This window comes from Magallana gigas, chromosome 9 (assembly GCF_963853765.1).
Source record: "Magallana gigas chromosome 9, xbMagGiga1.1, whole genome shotgun sequence".
NCBI lineage: Eukaryota > Metazoa > Mollusca > Bivalvia > Ostreida > Ostreidae > Magallana > Magallana gigas.
The window spans coordinates 1,715,997-1,742,007 of NC_088861.1; the positions used below are offsets into that span (position 1 = coordinate 1,715,997).

Sequence of the window (26,011 nt, forward strand, 5' to 3'; positions counted from 1 at the left end):
TTTCAGGAACGTTTGACATAACATTCTTTACCATTTGTGCGGTTTGATACAATTAATACGTCCATGAATTTACTCCGTTATATTTGAATATAATTTAGACTTCTGCAATGCTGCATCTCGTAGTCTTCAAAATGTAATAGTATGATCGTAAAAGGCATCTATCCTCTTACGCTACACAACACGAATGTCACATTTCCAATATCTCCTTTTGAGATCAACTCACAAACCAAAGGCAACATTCCGAACGAACCAAAAAAAGGAACAACTACAAACCATATATTCTATCTTTGGTGACATTGCATTTTATAAATACAAATAACAAATACCCTGTATATGATACGCAGTAGGCACTATTTTCACAATAGCACTTTTTTCCTGCACAAGTCCTGATTTCTTAATAAATTCGCGAGAAAGACTCATTGTTCACTTCAATACTGAATAAGACTTTACTGATTACTATTCATAACAAGGTCCCAAACTCTCATATCTCAAGCTACATTCGCTCCATCTTTGATACCTCATCTGTCGACAAGAAAAACACCATCGACTCCGCCGCTAACACCAATATTTCATTTGATTGACTCAGAAGATATTTACAAGCAACTAACAACTCAAACACATTACAATTTATAGCAATTCATTCAAAACAAATTAGTCATACGCAGTACGTACTGTTTTCACAATTTGTTCCGTTGAATCCAGGAACACAACTGCAATTGTAGTCATTGAGCAGGTCTGTACAAGTTCCATTGTTTTGACAGGGACCTGGTAAACACTCGTTAATATCTGCAATTTCATAAACATATTTGTTATTCCCAGGGAAACAGAAATCTTTAAAGTTTCGTCCTCATATGTGTCATGTGACATTTGCAACCTCATCGATCGTCACTACCATGATATATTAATCAAACACTGGAGGAGACATCAATATTTGTTTCTCACTCTCCACAGCTAGAATGGTGTGCATTAGCAGTACTTACCGTTTTCGCAGTTTGTTCCATTATATCCAGGAACACAATTGCAGTGGTACTCGTTGATAAGGTCTGTACAGGTTGCGTTGTTTTGACAGAGATCAGGGAAACACTCATCAATATCTGCAATTTCAAGAGTTAAAAAACAAAATCATTGATCGTAATATAAATGAAATATGATGGTCACCACTGTCTGCATTCGCTATTACATTCGTTTTCATCCTTCAAAACCAAAACCTATTCTTAGTTACAAAATCGTCTCCTCTAATAGCATCTGAGAGTTTGAAATGAAAACACAACAGTCAATCTATCACAGATAGCGAACGCTGCTTAACCAAAGAAAGAACACAAAAATAAATCCGGATAAATCAACTCAAATTTCAGGAACGTTTGACATAACATTCTTTACCATTTGTGCGGTTTGATACAATTAATACGTCCATTAAATTACTCCGTTATATTTGAATATAATTTAGACTTCTGCAATGCTGCATCTCGTAGTCTTCAAAATGTAATAGTATGATCGTAAAAGGCATCTATCCTCTTACGCTACACAACACGAATGTCACATTTCCAATATCTCCTTTTGAAATCAACTCACAAACCAAAGGCAACATTCCGAACGAACCAAAAAAAGGAACAACTACAAACCATATATTCTATCTTTGGTGACATTGCATTTTATAAATACAAATAACAAATACCCTGTATATGATACGCAGTAGGCACTATTTTCACAATAGCACTTTTTTCCTGCACAAGTCCTGATTTCTTAATAAATACGCGAGAAAGACTGATTGTTCACTGCAATAGTAAATAAGACTTTACTGATTACTATTGATAACAAGGTCCCAAACTCTCATATCTCAAGCTACATTCGCTCCATCTTTGATACCTCATCTGTCGACAAGAAAAACACCATCGAGTCCGCCGCTAACACCAATATTTCATTTGATTGACTCAGAAGATATTTACAAGCAACTAACAACTCAAACACATTACAATTTAAAGCAATTCATTCAAAACAAATTAGTCATACGCAGTACGTACTGTTTTCACAATTTGTTCCGTTGAATCCAGGAACACAACTGCAATTGTAGTCATTGAGCAGGTCTGTACAAGTTCCATTGTTTTGACAGGGACCTGGTAAACACTCGTTAATATCTGCAATTTCATAAACATATTTGTTATTCCCAGGGAAACAGAAATCTTTAAAGTTTCGTCCTCATATGTGTCATGTGACATTTGCAACCTCATCGATCGTCACTACCATGATATATTAATCAAACACTGGAGGAGACATCAATATTTGTTTCTCACTCTCCACAGCTAGAATGGTGTGCATTAGCAGTACTTACCGTTTTCGCAGTTTGTTCCATTATATCCAGGAACACAATTGCAGTGGTACTCGTTGATAAGGTCTGTACAGGTTGCGTTGTTTTGACAGGGATCAGGGAAACACTCATCAATATCTGCAATTTCAAGAGTTAAAAAACAAAATCATTGATCGTAATATAAATGAAATATGATGGTCACCACTGTTTCCATTCGCTGTTACATTCGTTTTCATCCTTCAAAACCAAAACCTATTCTTAGTTACAAAATCGTCTCCTCTAATAGCATCTGAGAGTTTGAAATGAAAACACAACAGTCAATCTATCACAGATAGCGAACGCTGCTTAACCAAAGAAAGAACACAAAAATAAATCCGGATAAATCAACTCAAATTTCAGGAACGTTTGACATAACATTCTTTACCATTTGTGCGGTTTGATACAATTAATACGTCCATGAATTTACTCCGTTATATTTGAATATAAATTAGACTTCTGCAATGCTGCATCTCGTAGTCTTCAAAATGTAATAGTATGATCGTAAAAGGCATCTATCCTCTTACGCTACACAACACGAATGTCACATTTCCAATATCTCCTTTTGAGATCAACTCACAAACCAAAGGCAACATTCCGAACGAACCAAAAAAAGGAACAACTACAAACCATATATTCTATCTTTGGTGACATTGCATTTTATAAATACAAATAACAAATACCCTGTATATGATACGCAGTAGGCACTATTTTCACAATAGCACTTTTTTCCTGTACAAGTCCTGATTTTTTAAAAAATACGCAAGAAGGACTCATTGTTCACTGCAATACTGAATAAGACTTTACTGATTACTATTCATAACAAGGTCCCAAACTCTCATATCTCAAGCTACATTCGCTCCATGTTTGATACCTCATCTGTCGACAAGAAAAACACCATCGACTCCGCCGCTAACACCAATATTTCATTTGATTGACTCAGAAGATATTTACAAGCAACTAACAACTCAAACACATTACAATTTATAGCAATTCATTCAAAACAAATTAGTCATACGCAGTACGTACTGTTTCCACAATTTGTTCCGTTGAATCCAGGAACACAACTGCAATTGTAGTCATTGAGCAGGTCTGTACAAGTTCCATTGTTTTGACAGGGACCTGGTAAACACTCGTTAATATCTGCAATTTCATAAACATATTTGTTATTCCCAGGGAAACAGAAATCTTTAAAGTTTCGTCCTCATATGTGTCATGTGACATTTGCAACCTCATCGATCGTCACTACCATGATATATTAATCAAACACTGGAGGAGACATCAATATTTGTTTCTCACTCTCCACAGCTAGAATGGTGTGCATTAGCAGTACTTACCGTTTTCGCAGTTTGTTCCATTATATCCAGGAACACAATTGCAGTGGTACTCGTTGATAAGGTCTGTACAGGTTGCGTTGTTTTGACAGGGATCAGGGAAACACTCATCAATATCTGCAATTTCAAGAGTTAAAAAACAAAATCATTGATCGTAATATAAATGAAATATGATGGTCACCACTGTTTGCATTCGCTATTACATTCGTTTTCATCCTTCAAAACCAAAACCTATTCTTAGTTACAAAATCGTCTCCTCTAATAGCATCTGAGAGTTTGAAATGAAAACACAACAGTCAATCTATCACAGATAGCGAACGCTGCTTAACCAAAGAAAGAACACAAAAATAAATCCGGATAAATCAACTCAAATTTCAGGAACGTTTGACATAACATTCTTTACCATTTGTGCGGTTTGATACAATTAATACGTCCATGAATTTACTCCGTTATATTTGAATATAATTTAGACTTCTGCAATGCTGCATCTCGTAGTCTTCAAAATGTAATAGTATGATCGTAAAAGGCATCTATCCTCTTACGCTACACAACACGAATGTCACATTTCCAATATCTCCTTTTGAAATCAACTCACAAACCAAAGGCAACATTCCGAACGAACCAAAAAAAAGGAACAACTACAAACCATATATTCTATCTTTGGTGACATTGCATTTTATAAATACAAATAACAAATACCCTGTATATGATACGCAGTAGGCACTATTTTCACAATAGCACTTTTTTCCTGCACAAGTCCTGATTTCTTAATAAATACGCGAGAAAGACTCATTGTTCACTGCAATACTGAATAAGACTTTACTGATTACTATTGATAACAAGGTCCCAAACTCTCATATCTCAAGCTACATTCGCTCCATCTTAGAAACCTCATGTGTCGACAAGAAAAACACCATCGACTCCGCCGCTAACACCAATATTTCATTTGATTGACTCAGAAGATATTTACAAGCAACTAACAACTCAAACACATTACAATTTATAGCAATTCATTCAAAACAAATTAGTCATACGCAGTACGTACCGTTTTCACAATTTGTTCCGTTGAATCCAGGAACACAACTGCAATTGTAGTCATTGAGCAGGTCTGTACAAGTTCCATAGTTTTGACAGGGACCTGGTAAACACTCGTTAATATCTGCAATTTCATAAGCATATTTATTATTTTCAGAGAAACAGAAATCTTTAAAGTCTCATCCTCATATGTGTCATGTGACATTTGCAACCTCATCGATCGTCACTACCATAATGTATTAATCAAACACTTGAGGAGACATCAATATTTGTTTCTCACTCTCCATAGCTAGAATGGTGTGCATCAACACACAGACCTAGAACATCTTACAAATAAAATGCAATCCTTGCATGGTGTACCATTGGATCTGAAACAAATACCGCATTAGCAGTGCTTACCGTTTTCGCAGTTTGTTCCGTTAAATCCAGGAACACAATCGCATTGGTACGCGTTGACTAGGTCTCTGCAGGTTCCGTTGTTTTGACAGAGAATATGGTAGCACTCATCAATATCTGCAATTTCAAGATCTCAATAATACAATCATTGATCAGAAATAAATGAAATATGATGGTTGCCTCTGTTGGTTTTTGTCACTATATTCGTCTTCATTCTTTAGAAACAATGCTTCTTTAAGCTACTAAATATTCTCCGAAGATAACATCAACAAGTTGGAAATGAAAATTCAACTATCACTTCATTGCAGGTAGTTAACGCTGATTAACCAAAGAAAGAACACAAAATAAATTCGGATGAATAGACTCAAATTTCAGGAACGTTTGACATACCGTTCTTTACTATTTGTGCGGTGTGGTCCCGCAAACCCGTCGATGCAATTACGCCGTTACGAGAAAATATAAATAAGACCTTTACAAGTTCAGGTTTGACAGCGCTTTGTCTCATAGCCTTCAATTTGTGATAGGATGAACGTAAAAGGTATCAACCTGCTTATACTACACAACACAAATGTCACATTTCCAATACCGCCTTTTGAATTCAACTCACAAACCAAAGGCAACACTGCAAACGAACCAGAAAAAGTTACAATTACAAACAGCTTATCAATCTTTGGCGCCCGTTCATTCTTAACAAATACCGTGTATATAATACGCAGTAGGAACTATTTTAACAATAGCACTTTTCCTTTACAAGTCCTGATTTTTAGACAAATACCTGAGAGGCACTCATTGATTGCTTCAAACCTAAGTAAGACTTCACTGATTACTCTTGATAACAAAGTCCCAAAATATCATATCTCAAGCTACATTTGCGCCATCCTAGATACCACATTTTTAGGTAGGATAAAAACATCATCCACGCCGACGCTATCACCAATATTTCATTGAATTGACTAAAAAGATATGAACAAACAGTAAAAACTCGAACATATTAGTATTTATATTGTTTTATCAAAACAAGTTAGGCATACGCAGTACCTACTGTTTTCACAATTTGTTCCGTTGAATCCAGGAACACAACTATCTGACAACTAACTAACAACTAACTGTCAATATCTGCAATTTTATAAACATATTTGTTATTCCAAGGGAAACAGAAATCTTTAAAGTTTGGTCCTCAAATGTGTCATGTGACATTTGCAACCTCATCGATCGTCACTACCATGATATATAAGCCAACACTTGAGGACACATCAATATTTGTTTCTGACTATCCACAGACAGGAATAGTGTGTCAAAGCTTACAGACCTTAAACATCTAACAGATAAATTGAATAAACTTAAACTGAATATTGTAATCCCATTCATGCATTTTGTACCATTAGATCTGAAACAAATCAATATCTGCAATTTCAGGATTTCAAAAACAAAACAGGCACGTAGCATCGTTTTTGTAGGTTAGTGGGGGCACAATCATCCAAAATCTTTACACGCAATAGAACAAAAACTTTCCAAAATCTTCAAAATCCTAATCCATGGGGGTAGCATATCTATAACTTCAATTTCACTTTGCATTTTCTTATTTTCGTTCGATTTTCTTACAAACTCTCAAAAAAGTGGTGAACTAACTCCATTATAATTCAATTTTTTTATATGTAATTTTTAAAAAAATCAGTTGCTGCAAGTAAAAATGTTGTGGGAGGGGCAGGCATCAGAAATAAATATAAAGGTCGCCACTGTTGACATTTGCTACTACATTCGTTTTCATCCTTCCAAAACAATCTTACTCTAAGCTACAAAATCATCTCCTTGGATAGCATCAAAAAGTTTGAAATGAAAATTCAACAATCAATTTATTACAGAAAGAGAACACTGCTTAACCAAAAAAAATAGAACACAAAATAACTCCAAATGAATAGCCTTAAATTTCAGGAACGCCCGTATGTGCAATTTCATATACATATTTATTAATAAAAAGGAAACAGGTGCCTATCAAGTTTTGCCCTCAGATGTTCAATGTGACATGTGCTACCTCAACGATCGTCAATATCATAATACATTAATCAAACAGCGGATGAAACATCAATTTATGTTTCTCCATTTTTACAGACAGGAATAATGTGCTTACTGTTTTCACAATTTGTTCCATTAAATCCTGCAACACAATCACATTGGTAGTCGTTCACCAGGTCTGTACAAGTTCCATTGTTTTGACAAGGTTGTGGTTGACAATCATTAATATCTAAACCAAAAACAAACATGCATCTTCGAAAAATACAGATGAAACAAACTGCCTTAATTTATCCAATTAAAACATACGTACAAATACAGATCGTACACTATCAATGTGCATGTGTACATAAGTAGAACGGAAAAGATAATCAACTCACAAACACAATACTTTGGATTTTAAATGAATTATATGATACTAAATATATAATCCCATTTTTGCATTTTATATTTGGATCTGAAACAAAGACCGCATTAGTACTTACCGTTTTCACAGTTTGTTCCATTATATCCAGAAACACAATCGCAGCGGTAGTCGTTGACAAGGTCTGTACAGGTTGAGTTGTTTTGACAGGGATCAGGGAAGCAGTCGTCAATATCTGCAATTTCGAGATTTCAAAAAACAAAGTCATTGTTAAGAAATAAATGAAATACGTTGTTGCTCCACTTCGGTTTGCATATGCTATAACATCCGTTTAGAACCATAAAAAGATGATGCTTATCGAAACCACAAATTATCTCCCCTGATAACAATTAAGAGTTTGAAATCAAACTAAAAAATTAAAGTATAATTTCAGATCGAGAACGCTGCTTGATCAAAGATGAAAATAATAGCGTGTCCATAATTTCAAAAGCAATTGATCATTCTTGACCCTTTGTGCACTTTGATCCAACAAATCCGCCTATTGAATTATACTGATACATGTAGATAATCTCCACAAGTTCTTATGTTTTGACAAGGCTATGTCTTACACTCGTCAATATGTGATAGGATAAACGTATCTACCTACATAAACTTCACAATACAAATGTCACATTTTCAATTCCTTGTTTGGAATCAACACACAAACAAAGGAACATTAAAAAAAAGCGTAATAGGGGACGGGCAAAAACATTCATTCTCTATTTCAAGCTACATTTTCTCAAGCCTAGATACCTTATATGTGAGAAAGAAAAAAATCAACCACGTTGACACCAACACGTAGCAAAAGATAAAAAAATGTTTTGTTTTGGCAAATAACGTACATATAAAATATCAGATTTAATTATTGATATCCGAGATCAAAACAATAGTGTCTTGTTGTTTACACCTTATATTTAAAATTAAAGATTTTTATTCAAATTCAAATTCAAAATAAGGAATAAATTTGATCATGAAGAAGTGGGTTTTTTTCGGAATTACAAAACTCGTTCGTTTTTATATGTGTAAAGAACTGTAAGAGTAGTCAAATTTTGTTGACAAAACATCGTGGTTTGATATTCAGTAGAAGGGAGTGTGTCGTCTGAGATAAATAGAATCATTTATGAGTGTAGGATGGCGAAATTCCACCGAGGGAACACGATTCACGGTCTACGACGAGGCTTTGACAAGTCCTAGACAGTGAATCTTGGCCCCGAGGTAGAATTTCACCATCCCACACGAGTATACTATAAATGAATATTTCTCTCGTTTTATTTTACATTAAAAATGATGGGTGATAACTTTCTGTTACGATGTTAAAAAGAGTTCAATCAGTTTATCGACCCGCGTACTTTAGATCAAAAGTCAAAATGAGAGCATACGACAATTAAATAATATTCATATAAAAATATGACAAATTGTAATCAATTATTCAAAACAATTTTTTCATGGAAAATTTATCAATATGCATTTCCCAAACAGCAGACAACTTTGGTACGTACATTTGAAGGACAGAAAAATCTCACACTGCGCGCTGTCTCACACTTGACAAACAGATCTCACACGAATGAAAATTCAAAATTATTAAGAAAAAAACTTTCATCATATGCAACTTCGTAACGGGTCAAATTCTTTCACTTAGATTTCGTACGTTTCCTGTCAAATTCCACTCATAAAAATTCAAACATTTACTTTTTTTACATTTTTTTTCATTTTGGTTTTCTAAGATGTAGTCTAGTGGTCCATCCTTCTTTAAATCCTCCATAATATAAATACTGATTGATATCAAATAAAGCGTGCTATTGTTCTAAGTACACAACCGTTGCATAGGTTGTCTACCCTTACTAAGATACATATCACTGTTTGGCGCAATTTTTGAATTTTCAGTTTTCAATTTTCAGCCATTATTTAAAATATTCAAACTTATAAGGTAAAGCTTTATATCCCTTTATTGTTCGATATTTCATAAACAAATTTTAATAAAATCAGATGTATTGTGGAATTATCGATTTTCAATTAGAGGGCAATACACCCCTTTGACGATAGGCTGATACAGAGAAATATATGCCCCGAGGGTGATACAGTCCTAGCTTACGGCTGCTGTCTCACCTAGTCCAAAACACGCGTATCGGGGCTGTCTCGCCGGGTAACACCACCATGTGCGAGGCCGCTCTTGTTTAAGAATTTCTAATATCTAGAAAATCTTTAAAGATTCATTTAAAATTTCTAATTTCCAGAAAACAAGTATATTTTTTTTATTTTAAAGCGCCAACACTTTCAAAACATCCAGTCGATTTTGCTTTAAACATTTGTCCCTTATAGATTCCTAACATAATGATCTGGCCACTAAATCATTTTATTTTTAAAAAGATTTCGAATTTTGTGATATTTTATTCTAGAAGTCATTACAAATCGTTCCTTCGTCTTGATAGGACTATTCATTTTAGGGATCAGTTACTACCTATTGGGAGTAGCTATGACAGGCTTAAAGATGGCATGTTATTTTAAACTAAATTTTGAACAACTACTCAACAGTGACCTTCATAATATTTTTTTTTTTTTATTATATTATATAACTTCTCAACTGTTTAAGATATGGCACCATAAGATCCCTTATTACGTAATATATATCGAGGTTAACAAGTGCCAAACAGTTGTAAATATTTGTGAAGATCTGTTTCGTGTCATCAAAACGAAACCTCAGATCTATAAAAACGACTTTTTGTCGCTATAGATCTCAATTTAAGGAACTGGCCTCACAATATTGAGGTCATTCAAATGCTTGGTATTTGCTGTATTTTGGTTCTACAAGTCATTACAAAATGGTCCTTAGTCTTGAAATAAGTGGGATAACCAATTTTAGGGGCCAGTCACGTAATTCCTTACTGGGAATTCCGCACAAATTTTATTCTTTAATGATTCGAAAAATATTTGTTGTTTTGATTCACATTTACGAAATATGAAAGTTTTGGGATTTTAAACCTTAAAGATCACTTTGTAACAAGCATATCAACATTAAAAGGGGTCAAACTGTAGTAATACGTCAGTGAACATTTTTGCTTCATTAATGCTTAACAAAATTTCAATCTTTTTTGGAATATCAAGAAAAGACTTATAACCCTAAGTTTCCTTAAGCTTCCTAAGGTTCCTTAATTAAAGAAGCCGACTCCCAAATAATTATACATGTATCATTGAAAAGGTATTGGTAATTGCAACATTATTTGTTTTACTAAACATGACAAAATGCTTCTTAATTTTGCGAAAATTTTAGGGGTCAGTATTGTAACTTCATAATAAGAGTCGCTATCACAATTCTGAAAATAACATGTTGTTTAGAATAATTCTGAACCATATTTACTTTATAATGATTGACAAATTAACAACCTATTGTCTTTAAAAGTATTGTAGCATTAGGATATCAAATTTCTGGCACCCTAAAAATCCCATTTTACGTAACAAGTCAACATTACAAATACATTGGTATCTGAATAGTAAACTGTGAATAGTTTCTGAGAACGTCTTTGTACAAAAAGGGTCGAACAAAATTAATATAGAAAACCGACAAAAATCGGAACCGGGGGTGTCTGCATCAAAAATTTTAAAAACTACCTATAATCATGACATTAGACAACCATCTATGGTGCTGGAAATAGGTCCAATGGTCTTTACTATATCACCCGGACAGTATTTGCAAAAAAATGAGGAAAACAGAAGTAAAACAGTGCAAAAAACTACAAGGTCTTTCGTTTAAAATGGAAGACCTTTTAAATAACTCATCAAAAATAATATTACCAGTAGTAGATAGTGGCTCAGTTGTTGTAATATACGTTGTTGTATTTTGAGTGGATCTACTCTCTGTCGTTGTAGTTTCTGATTCAGTAGTTTCTGATTCAGTGGTTGTACTTTCTGTTGAAATAGTTATTAGTTCAGTGGTTAAAATTTCTGTTGATGTAGTTGTTGGTGTAGTGGTTGTACTATCTGTTAATGTTGATATTATTAATGGTTCAGTGGTTGTACTTTCTGTTGTTGGTGATGGTGGTTCAGTGGTTGTACTTTCTGTTGTTGTTGTTGATGTTTCAGTGGTTGTACTTTCGGTTGTTGTTGGTGATGGTGGTTCAGTGGTTGTACTTTCTGTTGTTGGTGGTGGTTCAGTGGTTGTACTTTCTGTCGTAATAGTTGTTGATTCGGTGGTAGTACTTTCTGTTGTTGATGGTGGTGCAATGGTTGTACTTTCTGTTGAAATAGTTGTTGGTTCAGTGGTTAAAATTTCTGTTGATGTAGTTGTTGGTGTAGTGGTTGTACTATCTGTTAATGTTGATATTATTAATGGTTCAGTGGTTGTACTTTCTGTTGTTGGTGATGGTGGTTCAGTGGTTGTACTTTCTGTTGTTGTTGATGATGGTTCAGTGGTTGTACTTTCTGTTGTTGGTGATGGTGGTTCAGTGGTTGTACTTTCTGTTGTTGTTGGTGATGGTGGTTCAGTGGTTGTACTTTCTGTTGTTGTTGTTGATGTTTCAGTGGTTGTACTTTCGGTTGTTGTTGGTGATGGTGGTTCAGTGGTTGTACTTTCTGTTGTTGGTGGTGGTTCAGTGGTTGTACTTTCTGTCGTAATAGTTGTTGATTCGGTGGTAGTACTTTCTGTTGTTGGTGGTGGTGCAATGGTTGTACTTTCTGCTGTAATAGTTGTTGATTCGGTGGTAGTACTTTCTGTTGTTGTTGGTGGTGCAACGGTTGTACTTTCTGTTGAAATAGTTGTTGGTTCAGTGGTTGTAATTTCCGTCGTGAGTGTTATTAGCTCCGTATTCGTGGAATTCATTAATGAAGTAGTAGTTAATGTTGTTGCATTTGTTGTCGGTTCTGTATTCGTCGAATTCCACCCAGAAGTAGTTATTGTTGTTGCTATTGTTGTTGCGATTGTTGCGTTTTCCATCGGTATCGTTGGTATTTCAGAGGTATTGCCACCACTCGTCGTTGTGGTTGCTGACTCGGTGGTATTGCCATGTTCTGAACTCAATGAGGTTTCTGACTGGGTGGTTGTTTGTAAAGAACTCTGTGTAGTGTTTATTGCTATCGTTTCATAAAGCTGTGTTAATTCGTCAGTAGAAGTTGTAGTGGTTGAAGCCTGAATTGAAATTCCTGCAACAACATTAAACAGTTAAAAGGCGATTTTTAGAGAATTTCATTTTGCATTAGACATACTAGTAAGGCATTGCATGAATTTATTTAAGAAATATTCAATTTTAAATTTCAAATAATTCGAAAATTACTTACTAGTAAATACATAAGGAGGTAAATGGCTAAAAATCATATTTAAGATTTGGAGAGACCATGTCACAGTATCAGAAAACAATCTTAGACTTAGGTCAAAATGTGTACATTGTCATATCGTCTTTTGATTAAATACATCGAAAAAAAAATTAAATTCATTTAAAATGTGGCACTATATTATGTTCATAATTACACATTTTAAGCGTGCATTTATGACAAATTACAATTTCACAATTGAAAGAATTTTCGACTTAAGTCTAAAAATGCTTCAGAATCCCTAGGCCTGATTGGTAATTTTTTGAGCATCCACTGTGGATGTTTTGTCATTATATAAAAAGTTTGAACTATCACGATTACACAATCAGTTGTTTTTCACAATTCATAAGTTGAGAGATTTTTTTTTAAACAAGAACAGATAGGGCTCTTGTTGTGATGCTTATTTAATATGAACAACGAGCAATGCCTTGGCAGCTAAGCTCCTACGTCAATAATCCCAATATCCACTTTTTCACTCTCAACAATGAGACAGTTTCAATTAATGCTTGCTTTTTCTTCCACGGAAAATTAAAAATAATTTTAGTCACACTTTAATAAAAGCATCGTCATGATTAGATAGTTAACAACATTTTATACAAGTTTGAAATGGGTAAAGTGTTTACAACTTCCATTTACAAAATATTTTAATGAATCTTAATACAATAGCGATTTTCCTCAAAGTGTAATATGTGATTAATAATATCATTTTCTACCCTATACATGGTGTATATACAAAATATACTAAATTTTACCGTATCAGTGAAAATTGAAAAATATTGCCGCTCAAGAAAAATATTTAAAACCACCGATACACAAATAACAGGGACCCATTTCTAAATGTAAATGAGGGTAGTGATTCTGAAATAATCATTATGAGACACTAAATATAACAAAAGCAAAGAGAAATAACTTACAAGATAAATGTAATTACAACAGAGCGGCATGGACCATTTTATTTAATTGAATTTCTTTCTCTCCCTCTTACAGGTTATTGTAAAACCACAAAAATATTTTTCAAGTAAACTGACCCGCATTTGGGTAAACTCCTTCAGTTTGATTTATCAATAATTTTTAAATCTAATTGAACACTTATTGTATCGAACAATATCTGACGGATAACTGAATGCATGTGCACATCAACCACGCTGCAGCGTAAATAACGAAAGTACCATATCAAAGATGAGTGAAAATCTCGATCTCGAAAGCGCTTGATTTCTAATTTCGTTTCTCGGATGGTCTGTAAATGTTTTCTTTCAAATATTTTTACTGATCAAATACAGAAAGACCATAATTCGTGATCAGTCTATTTATAAAGTATTTTTCTGCTACATTTTAAACAATAGTACATAAAAATTATAGGAGTGACCTGGAATTGGAGACGACCCGGAATTGGCGACTTCACTGTATTTAGTGGGGTTAATATCAAAATGGAACAAATTTTGTAATATTTTGGAGTATCACAAATGAAGATTGGTACGATGGTTTCATTAAAAAAATCAAGAAAAATAGTTTTGATTTTTCAAAGTGATACACCTTTTACTTCTTCTTATATATTATCATTTATAACGTAGTTCCTACAAAGCCTACTTTTATTATAACGTCATAAAAGCACTATGGCAACGCTCACCTACCAAACAACGGAAAATCGTGTTAAAAAATAAAATCTATACATTTTTATCTTTTAATTTATTGTGTTCAATTAAATAAATGGTATTGGAAAAATGTCATTAGGTATAACTACACTGTGTTTTACTAGAATAAGCAACATGCGCAATGAAAACTAAAGTTAAACTTCATAATACGACTTCGCTGTTTCTTTTATCTAGCGTACTGGTTTACATTAACAATAATTAAGTTAATTGCATTTACTTTTACAATCAATTTATTAATTTACTAAAAGAAAGATGTAAATATAAATGATAAAATGTATTCTTTGATGATTCATGCGAGTTATATGTACTTTTTCTGCAATGACATTTACCTCCATAGCCAGCATGAATCACCAAAGAAAGCATTTCATTGTTTAAATGTTGATTATTATTCCTTAATGCAATTGGACTAAATTGCACTAAAATACATGTAATAGTATCACACATTTTAAGGTTGTGACTTTTATGATAATGAATTTATTGCAACATAGTGTCATTTTTAAGGATATAGCATTTAAAATCTACAGCACAGGAACATCGTATCCAGTCCACTTTCTATGACATGTATATATTATTTATATGTATGTCATATCCGCATGAAACACGGATACGATGTCCCCGTGTCAACAGTAAGAATAAACCCACGTATACCAATCAAACCATGTGTAGCAGGAATGGGTTCAAGTCACGTTATGTATTCCCTATTTGCCCCTACTTTTGTTTCTAATAATAGTTGGAAGTTTCTAGTTAATATACTTACTTCCGTGGTTACTATAAATAGGTTTGTTTTGCCATATAGATCGACAATAATCCTTCACACGTGTTCGATCATCATAGGAAATGTCCAGTTTTGTTTATACTTTTCGATTGGTTAATATACCGGAAGTAACCTTTTTCGGGTGGTGCTAAATACAGTCAAAGGTCATACCCTTACAGTCTATTCACTAGATTTAACGTTATATTTTTCTATTGTCGTGGTTGCTATATAAAGCCCCGAAATTCGTAGTTTCTTGGGGACTTGTTAAGCATTGATTTGCTGTAAGTTTCTCACTTCTCTAACATGGTTTATTAGGTATTTAACAGGTTGCACCCGTTAGGAGAATAATTTGATCATTTTGTCGTCGTCATTTGCTCCTGTTGAATTATTTTTGGCCCTTAAACTAAAAGTTAAGTGTTAGGTTCTTATTAAAAGGGATTTTTGTATTAAACCTAGGCCGTTCCCCCGGCTAGGTGGGCTAGCGTTCCCGTACGCTAGGAGGGGGGGGGTGATTTTTGGTTGATGATTTTGATGGTGGTGTTCATAGGGATTTTTGATAGGAATTTTTGATAGTAACATTTTTTTGGTTTATACTCGGCAGGAATTTACCATTGTTATAATTATTTTGTTTTTGTTATTTTCTATAAAGTCGTAAATAAATATTGTTGTTTGTTGAAGCTGGTGTTTTTCATTACAGTGTGTTGAACGGTGTCAAAAGGTGAAAAATATATATTCTTTAACTTAAAATTAAGACCAAGCAGAATCTCAAATCATAAAGAACCTGGGAAATAAATTATAATACATAGGAAACGGTAAACATATTTCAGAGTGTGATTCTGACCCAACCCGTCCTATTACAAAAATGGTGCCGTCTACCAAGGATTTGAGCCCGCTGTATTTGGCTTTTTGAGTGATTTTTGGGTTGTTGGTAAAACCACTTGTGTATTTCACGCCCACGTATTTTTCAGTCAGCTGTTTTGTTAAAGCCTGTTTCAATAAACATAATAAAACTTCACGCTAAAAATGGATAAAGATTCGCGATTTGAAAATTTAGCAAAACCTCAAGATTTTTACGGTGTACCAGATGGTCAATCAAAGCAAACTTTTGTTGATTTAGATGAAGTTTATAAGAAAAGTCCACGTGCTAAAATATCTGACAGAATTCTAAAAAGTGCCGAGTCGTACATTGCCCGTGCGCCACGTGTCACAGAACCTGATGTTTACAGAGCACCTGTTCGAACAATGCATGACACAATAGAAGAGACAGTGTTTTTCAATGACCGATATTATCCGGACACGAGTGACTTTGTCGATGAAACTACTTTGTCGCAATATGATTTAGAGTTAACAGAACCTAAAGAATATTCTGGGACTATAAAAACAAAGAGTGGGTTACGCGTACCTGATTCAGAATTTCTAAGGGAAGATATTAGAAAAGAACTTAGACAATTATTTTCAGATTTTTCAGGTATTTCAGAAAATCCCGACACTTCGAGTTATGATCCAAAATTTCAGAGTATGAATTTGGAAACTGAAAATAAACATGTTAAAGACATTCGGAAATCAAATCCTGAGTTTGTTACAAGTACTCCAATTAGTTATGGAGATAAATCTTCATTTTCAAATCAAAATAAAATGCCTAAAACACCGGCACGCGTACACTTTGACTCGACGTCCGCAGATTCCCGTCAATCCCGACGCGACATTCACGCGCGTGAGAGTTCAAGAGATACTTTGGACAGAAGGTTTTCACAACCTGGTACTCAAAGACACTCTGTTTCAACTCTCAATACTAAACCGTCCTTGCATGCTTCTCAATTAAACAAGAGTTCCCGAATAAATGAGAATTTTGAGACTCCGCGCCGAATGTCAAATAATCAGACAAGGGGAATAACTCCTACGAGATTAATTCCGCAAGCAATGGCACAAGAGTTACCTCCTCGTGAACATTTTGTAAATTCTCATAGGCTTTCAAGAAAAGAAAAAGAACCTCAAATTTATGATGGTACAACAGACTTGGAAATTTATTTACAGCATTTTGAATGGGTTGCTAGGTACAACAACTGGACAAGTGCTGAAAAAGCACAACAGTTGGCCATTAGTTTAAAAGGGGAGGCTCAACAAGTTTTCAGAGATTTGGACCCTTGGGAGATTAGAGAATTTAATGACATTAAACAGGTTCTCTTACAGAGATTTAACCCTCCTGGTCGTGAAGCAGCATATCGATGTCAATTTAAAAATCGCAAGCGCATTGAAACTGAGAGCATTTCAGAGTTTGGTTATGCACTAAAACATCTTTCAGCAAAAGCGTACCCACAATTAGATAGAGTTGCTAGGGAGACTTATGTCATTGATCAGTTCATTTGTGGTCTTAACCATACTGAAATAAAAAAACATGTTCAATTTAGACACCCTAGATCTGTTGATGAAGCTATTACATTGGCTATTGAATATGAAGCATTTGAGGGGCCCAAAACAATTCTCAGAAAACCTTTGAGTGAAGAGAAAAGTGTGCATGTTATTTCGGAAACTCCGCAAACTTCTGAAAATTCTGGGAAAGATTTGGCTTCCATAATTTCTGAAGAAATGGCTAAACTTATGAGTACGCTCACATCTGAAATAAGATCAATTAAATCAGAAAGATGGTTTAAGTGTAAATATTGTCAAAGGAGAGATCACCCTCATTGGAAATGCCCAAATAAACCAAACTTTAACAGGGATCAAAATAATGTTCCAACCACTTCAAACAATGTCAATTCAAATTCGGGAAAATAGGTGGGGTTGGATTCGAGGCCGACAATTCAGCCCTTAAAACTGGTGAAGAAAACAAACTTACCAATAGGCCAATAATTTCATTGAATACAATAAAACCAAGTTGTTTGTTTGTTGAGGCAAAGATGGATGGTGTTCTAATGAGTTTTCTGGTTGACACAGGTTCTGCAGTTACTATTCTTGATGAGGATATATTTGACATGTTATATGGAAAGATAAAACCTAAGCAGCTGAAAAGCGTAGATAAAACGCTGTTGTGTGCGAAAGGTGAATCAATTCCAATACTGGGAATGTCAAATTTTTCATTTAGTTTATGTGACTCAGATACTATCTTTGAGCAAGAGATGATTGTTGGAAAGTTAGAGGGAAATATTAGTATTTTGGGAGTAGACTTCTTGAAGAGTTATTCAGGAGTTATTAATTTCCGTAATGAAAGTTTGCAGGTTGGCAAACAGATATTTCCTCTTTCACAAACCCCACTAAACTTGCATAGATGTGCCAGAATCCGACTCTGTGACACTATTAAAATACCCCCTGACACAGAGTTCTATTGTAAAGGGTACATTCAAGGGAAACTTGGTACAGATTATGGTTTAGTGGAACCCAAACAAATTGTCAATGTAAATGGTCTTTTGATGGCTAAAACTTTGGTCAATCCTAAAAAGGATGAGATTTCTATTTCACTCCTTAATCTTACAAACAGGTCAGTTAGATTGAATAAAAATACTTGCATTGCTGATCTAGAACCAGTGGAGAGTGTGCATTATATCGAGCCTCAATCTCAAACTCATTCTAAAATTTCAAAACTCCCAGATCATTTGTCTACATTGTTAAGTAAAGTGTCAGATGAATTAAATGGAAAAGAAAAAGATCAAGTTAAAAACTTATTGACAGAATTTGAAGATATTTTTATGAAACCAGATGGAAAGTTGGGTCACACAGATTTGGTTGAACATAACATTGATACTGGGTATGAAAATCCAATTAAAATACCTCCACGTAGACTTTCTCCAAAGCAAAAAGAAATTGTTGACACTGAACTTAAGAAAATGCTTGAACAGAATATCATAGAGCCTAGTAATAGTCCCTGGTCTGCTCCTGTTGTTTTGGTTACAAAGTCTGATGGGTCTACCAGATTTTGCATAGATTTTCGCAAACTTAATTCAATAACAAAGAAGGATGCATATCCCTTGAACAGAATTGATGATGCACTCGAAGCATTATCAGGTGCGCGGCTATGTTAAGGCTGCCCGATTAATTTCACAGCGATATGTAGAAAGTCATTTGTCTGTACTTCATAAGATATGACGTCATAGTTAACTTTGACGTCACGATCTGCATTCCTTTGGATCGTTCTTAGGGAATGTATCGTAACATAATAAGTGATATTCATAGTGCATAATATAAAACCGCTTCATTCCTTTACATAGACACTGTTATAAATACTAGTGATACTAAATTCAATATCACCGATATGGATAATTAAAAAAATCAACAGTTTTTAAGCTTCGTAATAGGTAAATAACTATTCATAAACTAATGGTTTTAAGACTCCCCCTGCTACGTGTAATCTAATGAATGGTGATATGTATATGCATATTAAAAACGACTTGGCACAAGTGAAAGATAAAAACAATCTTAGTAAATTTTAAGTGAAATCGGGAGAGAAAATAAGTACCAATGTGAATCTTGCTGGGGGAAACCTACAGATTGGCCCGATTTTGTGTAAATCGAGCCTAAAAGGTAAAAATGTGCTTAATTTCGATGGCGGTGCGAAATGTTTTGACAATATTTCAAATAAACGAAATATTTATATGAACCCCCAGCAAGAACTGCAAAATACATTACTTATCGAAGGATTTTTCATAAAAATATTTTTGATTTAATGACATCATTCACTTGTGCCGATGCGGTTTTTATAGATTATTTACCGTGTTAGAATACACCCGTCACGTGCTTAAGAAAAATATATGACGTCACAAAAATACATCAAATATAGTGTTGGATGTCACTGTTAATTTATGTAATTAAACCTTTAAAGAAACTCGCTCGGTTAAAGTATTTTTCGATAATTAAAAAAGTATCATTTTTCGATATATATTTAGCTTCGGACAGCCTTAACATAGCCGCGTGCACAATGGTTTTCCACTTTGGATTTAGCTAGTGGATATTGGCAATGTCCATTGAAAGAGTCTGACAAAAGTAAAACCGCATTTACCACTCACAGGGGATTATACCATTTCAATGTTATGCCCTTTGGGTTATGCAATGCCCCTGCAACATTTTCACGCCTTATGAATTTAGTGTTGGGTGGACTCAATTGGACGAGATGCTTATGTTATTTAGATGACGTCATTGTATTTGGCAGTACATTTGAAATTGCATTAAGAAATCTTAAAGATGTTTTTGAATGTTTACGGAAAGCTAATCTGAAACTCAAACCTAAAAAGTGTACATTGTTTCAAACTGAAGTTGCATATTTAGGCCACCGGGTTTCTAAAGCTGGCATCAGCTGTGACCCTAAGAAAATTTCTGCTGTTCAAGATTGGCCAATTCCAACCAATGTTACAGAAGTTCGATCATTTTTAGGTACTGCAGGTTATTACCGAAAATTTATTCCAAATTTCTCAACCATAGCATCTCCCTTGAGTCAACTCACGAGGAAAAATAAAAGGTTCAAGTGGGATGAAAACTGTCAGAAAGCTTTTGATGAGCTGAAGTTATTGTTAGTTTCTGCTCCAATATTGGCATACCCTATTGCTGATGGAAAGTTTGTACTTGACACAGATGCAAGTGATACTGGGTTAGGTGGTGTTTTGTCCCAAATTCAAAATGGGGAAGAAAAGGTTATTGCCTATGCAAGTGTTTCTTTACTAAACTCTCAGAGAAAATACTGTACAACCCATAAAGAACTTTTAGCAATTGTTACCTTTTTGAAACATTTCAGGAATTATTTGTTTGGTCAGAATTTTTTACTGAGAACAGACCATGCTTCTCTCAAATGGCTTAAGAACTTTAAAAATCCAGAGGGGATGATTGCTCGTTGGATAAGCATTGTAGATATGTATGACTTTGAAATTGAACATCGTAGGGGAACTTTACACTTAAATGCCGATGGTTTATCCCGAATTCCAGTTAAACGTAAATGTACAAGAGAAAAATGCCCCGATTGTGATTCTCCGGAACACTTAGCAAATAATCATGGTTTAAACTTAGAGGTTGTGGCTGAAGAAGGAAAATTTCCGCATGAAGAATCTAAGTATTCTGAGCAGGGAATCTATCCTGTGCAAGCCATTGACAATACTTCTGATGTTTCAAATTGGGTAGAATGCTGGGGTCCTAATCAAATAAAAGAATGGCAAAATGAAGATAGCAATATTGGCAAATTTAAAACACTCAAATCAACAACTGATCATAAACCAAACAGACAAACAATGGGGTCATTCTCCTATGAAGTTAGAATTTTATGTCAAATGTGGGAAGAATTAGAAATCAAACCCGATGGGATACTTTACAGAACAAGTGAAAAAGATCCACAGGGAAACATCTTAAATCAAATTGTAGTGCCTCAAATTATTAGAGAAAAGATTTTAGAATCCCTCCATAATTCCAGATTATCAGGTCATTTAGGCAGAGACAAAACATATGAATCTATTAAGAGAAAATTCTATTGGCCTGGAATGTCCCACGATGTAAAACTTTGGTGTCAATCATGTGATCTTTGTGCACGTCGAAAACCAGGTCCAGGGTTTGGGAAATCTCCACTTCAATCTTCTCTTCTTCAATCTGCAAAACCTTTAGATAGAATTGCAATAGATATTTTGGGTGGTTTACCTAAAACTAATAATGGAAATGAATATATCATTATTGTTGGTGATTATTTTTCAAAGTGGAAAGAAGCTTATGCTGTTTCAAATCATACTGCACTTACAGTTGCTGATAAACTTGCTACTGAATTCATTGCACACTATGGTGTTCCAAATCAGATACATACAGATCAAGGGAGAGAATTTGAGAGTGAATTATTTTCTGAACTTTGTAGACTCCTGGGTATTGAGAAAACAAGAACTACTCCTTATCGACCTCAGTCTGATGGACTTGTAGAGCGTTTTAATAGAACCATAATTGCCATGTTGTCCGCTTTTGTAAATGAAAATAAAGATGACTGGGATGATCATTTGCCTTACCTTATGATGGCTTATAGAGCTACCCCCCATATTAGTACAAAATGTAGTCCAAATTTACTTATGCTTGGTAGAGAAATATCTTGTCCTCTAGATATTATGGTCGGAATACCTCCTGAAAATCCCCGGAAATTGTGTCCTTCAATGTATGTCAAATGGTTAGAAATTGCAATGAATAATGCTTTTGAATTTGCTCATGATAATTTGTGCATTGCAGCTCAGAGACAAAAACAATATTATGATAAAGGGTTAAAACCAAGAGAATATGAGCCTGGTGATTGGGTTTGGAGATGGTATTTGCCTGCGATTTCCAATAAATTAGGTCAAGGTTGGACAGGGCCATATCTGGTAATAAAAAGAATTTCAGATGTTACATACGAAATACAGTTAAATTCTGAAAAAAATCCCATAGTCGTCCATGTGGATCACCTGAAACCATTCCAAGGGAGACAACCTCCTATTAATTGGCTGGAAGAGGTAGAGAGCTTCCAGGCTGATGAAGAAAATCTGAGCGAAACTTCCCCTTCACAAATTTCTGATGATTCTCTGGTGCAACCTGTACATAATTCTCCTGTGAAAACAAGAACTGGGAGAATAGTTAAGCCAAGAGAGATCTATTCTCCATAATTTGCAGATAAGTTAAAAATAATAACAAATACTTTATATCAATATCTTTTATGCAGAAATTTTCATTAGATTAATGGTTAATTTTTGTTTGTAAGAAGGGGATTGGAATATATATAAACAGCTGGTCTGTTGAGCGCTCTTTTCCAAACCCTGTAATTACTAGTACACTTAGACAATGAATAATGATCTGTATATATTGTATGTACTTAATTGTCATAAATAATTTCAGAAATATCTATGGAGGATTTTGTTTTGGACCTATTAGTGAGCGAAGAGGAGTTAATGGAGCTTGATAGAGATATCCGTCCCGTCTGGCAGGAAGGAGGAATGAGATGTCCGGCCGAGGGTTGCGACATCTTCCTGGAATGTGTGGCTAAATGTCGGAGACATTGGGCAGAGATACATATGCCATATATTCATGGATATCAGTGCACCCTGTGTCGGTTTGCGACAATGAGGAAGAACCAAGTCAGCAGACACATGGGTCGGGTGCACCCAAATCAGCCAACTGAGGACCTGGAGCTGAAGACTTTTCCCAATAGAAAGTACCATAATCCCGGAAATGGCCTTATGCCAATCTGTGAGATCACAGACAATAGGAGACAGTTTCGGGATGAAGAGGCCAGGCGGCGGAGGTCACTTGTTGCGGGGATCGCGACTCCTTTAGTAAAAGAAGACACCAACTCCCGGGACCAGGTGGTGTTCGCTTATGACACCGAGACAGTTGTAGTTACAAAGAAACTCTGGGGGCCGAATAGTAAAGAGAAGGTTGTTAGATTAAGGAACTGTTAGATTAAATTTAGTAGATACGCAGGGTATACAAATATTTGGCCATTATAGTTTTATTTTATGTTTTAATAATGATTGTTAATCACTGGCCATATATTGATTTCATTGTTGAATTTTATATTTTGTTTGTAGGGAAAGAAAAATGTTTGTTTTATTTTTATACAAATTCCTGCTATTATTATGTATAACTTTATCCTTAAAATAAATGATTATATCATTTATTCTTAAGCAAGGGGGAGTGTAGCAGGAATGGGTTCAAGTCACGTTATGTATTCCCTATTTGCCCCTACTTTTGTTTCTAATAATAGTTGGAAGTTTCTAGTTAATATACTTACTTCCGTGGTTACTATAAATAGGTTTGTTTTGCCATATAGATCGACAATAATCCTTCACACGTGTTCGATCATCATAGGAAATGTCCAGTTTTGTTTATACTTTTCGATTGGTTAATATACCGGAAGTAACCTTTTTCGGGTGGTGCTAAATACAGTCAAAGGTCATACCCTTACAGTCTATTCACTAGATTTAACGTTATATTTTTCTATTGTCGTGGTTGCTATATAAAGCCCCGAAATTCGTAGTTTCTTGGGGACTTGTTAAGCATTGATTTGCTGTAAGTTTCTCACTTCTCTAACATGGTTTATTAGGTATTTAACAGGTTGCACCCGTTAGGAGAATAATTTGATCATTTTGTCGTCGTCATTTGCTCCTGTTGAATTATTTTTGGCCCTTAAACTAAAAGTTAAGTGTTAGGTTCTTATTAAAAGGGATTTTTGTATTAAACCTAGGCCGTTCCCCCGGCTAGGTGGGCTAGCGTTCCCGTACGCTAGGATGGGGGGTGATTTTTGGTTGATGATTTTGATGGTGGTGTTCATAGGGATTTTTGATAGGAATTTTTGATAGTAACATTTTTTTGGTTTATACTCGGCAGGAATTTACCATTGTTATAATTATTTTGTTTTTGTTATTTTCTATAAAGTCGTAAATAAATATTGTTGTTTGTTGAAGCTGGTGTTTTTCATTACAGTGTGTTGAACGGTGTCAAAAGGTGAAAAATATATATTCTTTAACTTAAAATTAAGACCAAGCAGAATCTCAAATCATAAAGAACCTGGGAAATAAATTATAATACATAGGAAACGGTAAACATATTTCAGAGTGTGATTCTGACCCAACCCGTCCTATTACAAATGCTTATGTCGTGACTTGCATTGGTTTTGATATCTTGTTACCTCAATATCTGGGAGATTTAAACAATTCTTATTCGGTCGTTTAAATAAAGGATGGTCCCCTTCGCATATCATCTCCCGAAATACAGGACTACACACCTTAATCTTGCAAAGTTTTAAACAAATATATACATAATGTAGTTATCATTTATTTTGATGCATATGCCTTTTATATAACGAATGGTTTCGTAATATGTACCTTTACGTGTACATATGTATGATATAATACATTAACTTATTATTAAACTTTAATAATTTGTGTACGTCTGATAATATGTTGATAAGTTTGCTATCATTGTATCAACAACAAAAAGTTTTATAACTACATCAATGTAGCTCAGATTTGTAGACTGCTTTTTTATTATTTTGTTAAAGTCTTATTCAAATAGATTGCTTCCGTGGTCAACCTGCGATAATAAAGTGAAACAGTGAGCTAGTCGCGCTTTTGTCCATGGTTTTCTTTGCGAGAATAAGGGGTCATCTGTCGGTATATTTACTCATTGCAATATTGTTTGAGATTAGGGGTTTCCTGGAATGTGGTTTTACTTCAAGGGGGTGCAAAGGTGGTGGAGGTGGGGGTATAGATACTTAAATGACAGGAGAAAGAAAGGGGAGGGAATATTTCATGTAACCTCAATGGCAGTTCAAAAGGATTGCTGTTGTCCGTTCAAATTGAACTTTGACCGAATTTAAAAAGAATTTTCTGTGTATACATTGCACATGCAAAATGGGTGCATTGGCTATTGATATTATTTTTTTTAAAAACGGCGGCATGAAAAATACTCCTTTCATATTTCCCCTTGCTTTTTAACATAACCGTCATGACCAAGTATTATTAGCTAGTTATATATGTGTATGTATGAATACGTAATTAGTTATTCACGTCTTGGATTCTGAGAATTAAAACCCTGAACAAAGAGATAGAATAATAACCCTTACCTTGCAAAAGACAGTAAATATATCCAAAATGAAATAAAATAGACATGCTGTTCCAGGAAAACACAGGACATTTATTCACAAGTATGCCCCACATGCATTCGGTACTCGAGAGTACCTAATCAATATTGATTTCATACACCTGAATATATGTTTCTCCGGGTCTCACTCGTTTAAAGTGTCTGCTCTGATAACTGCAATTCTTGATTGAAATACAATCTTTTTAGGATGTAATAGCATATGACAAA

At 34.6% G+C, this 26,011-nt stretch overlaps 1 protein-coding gene across 1 annotated transcript; it reads right to left on the reverse strand.

Annotated features, from left to right (window-relative positions):
* Nucleotides 1–5,089: 5,089 nt before the first annotated feature.
* Nucleotides 5,090–26,011, reverse strand: LOC136271295 (mucin-2-like). Its single transcript, XM_066071005.1, has 5 exons — nt 25,767–26,011; nt 11,309–12,652; nt 7,602–7,715; nt 7,235–7,348; nt 5,090–5,223 (listed from the first exon to the last, which is right to left on the reverse strand). Exons 1-5 carry the CDS (start codon nt 25,858–25,860, stop codon nt 5,096–5,098), a joined length of 1,794 nt encoding a protein of 597 aa, XP_065927077.1. The 5' UTR covers nt 25,861–26,011; the 3' UTR covers nt 5,090–5,095.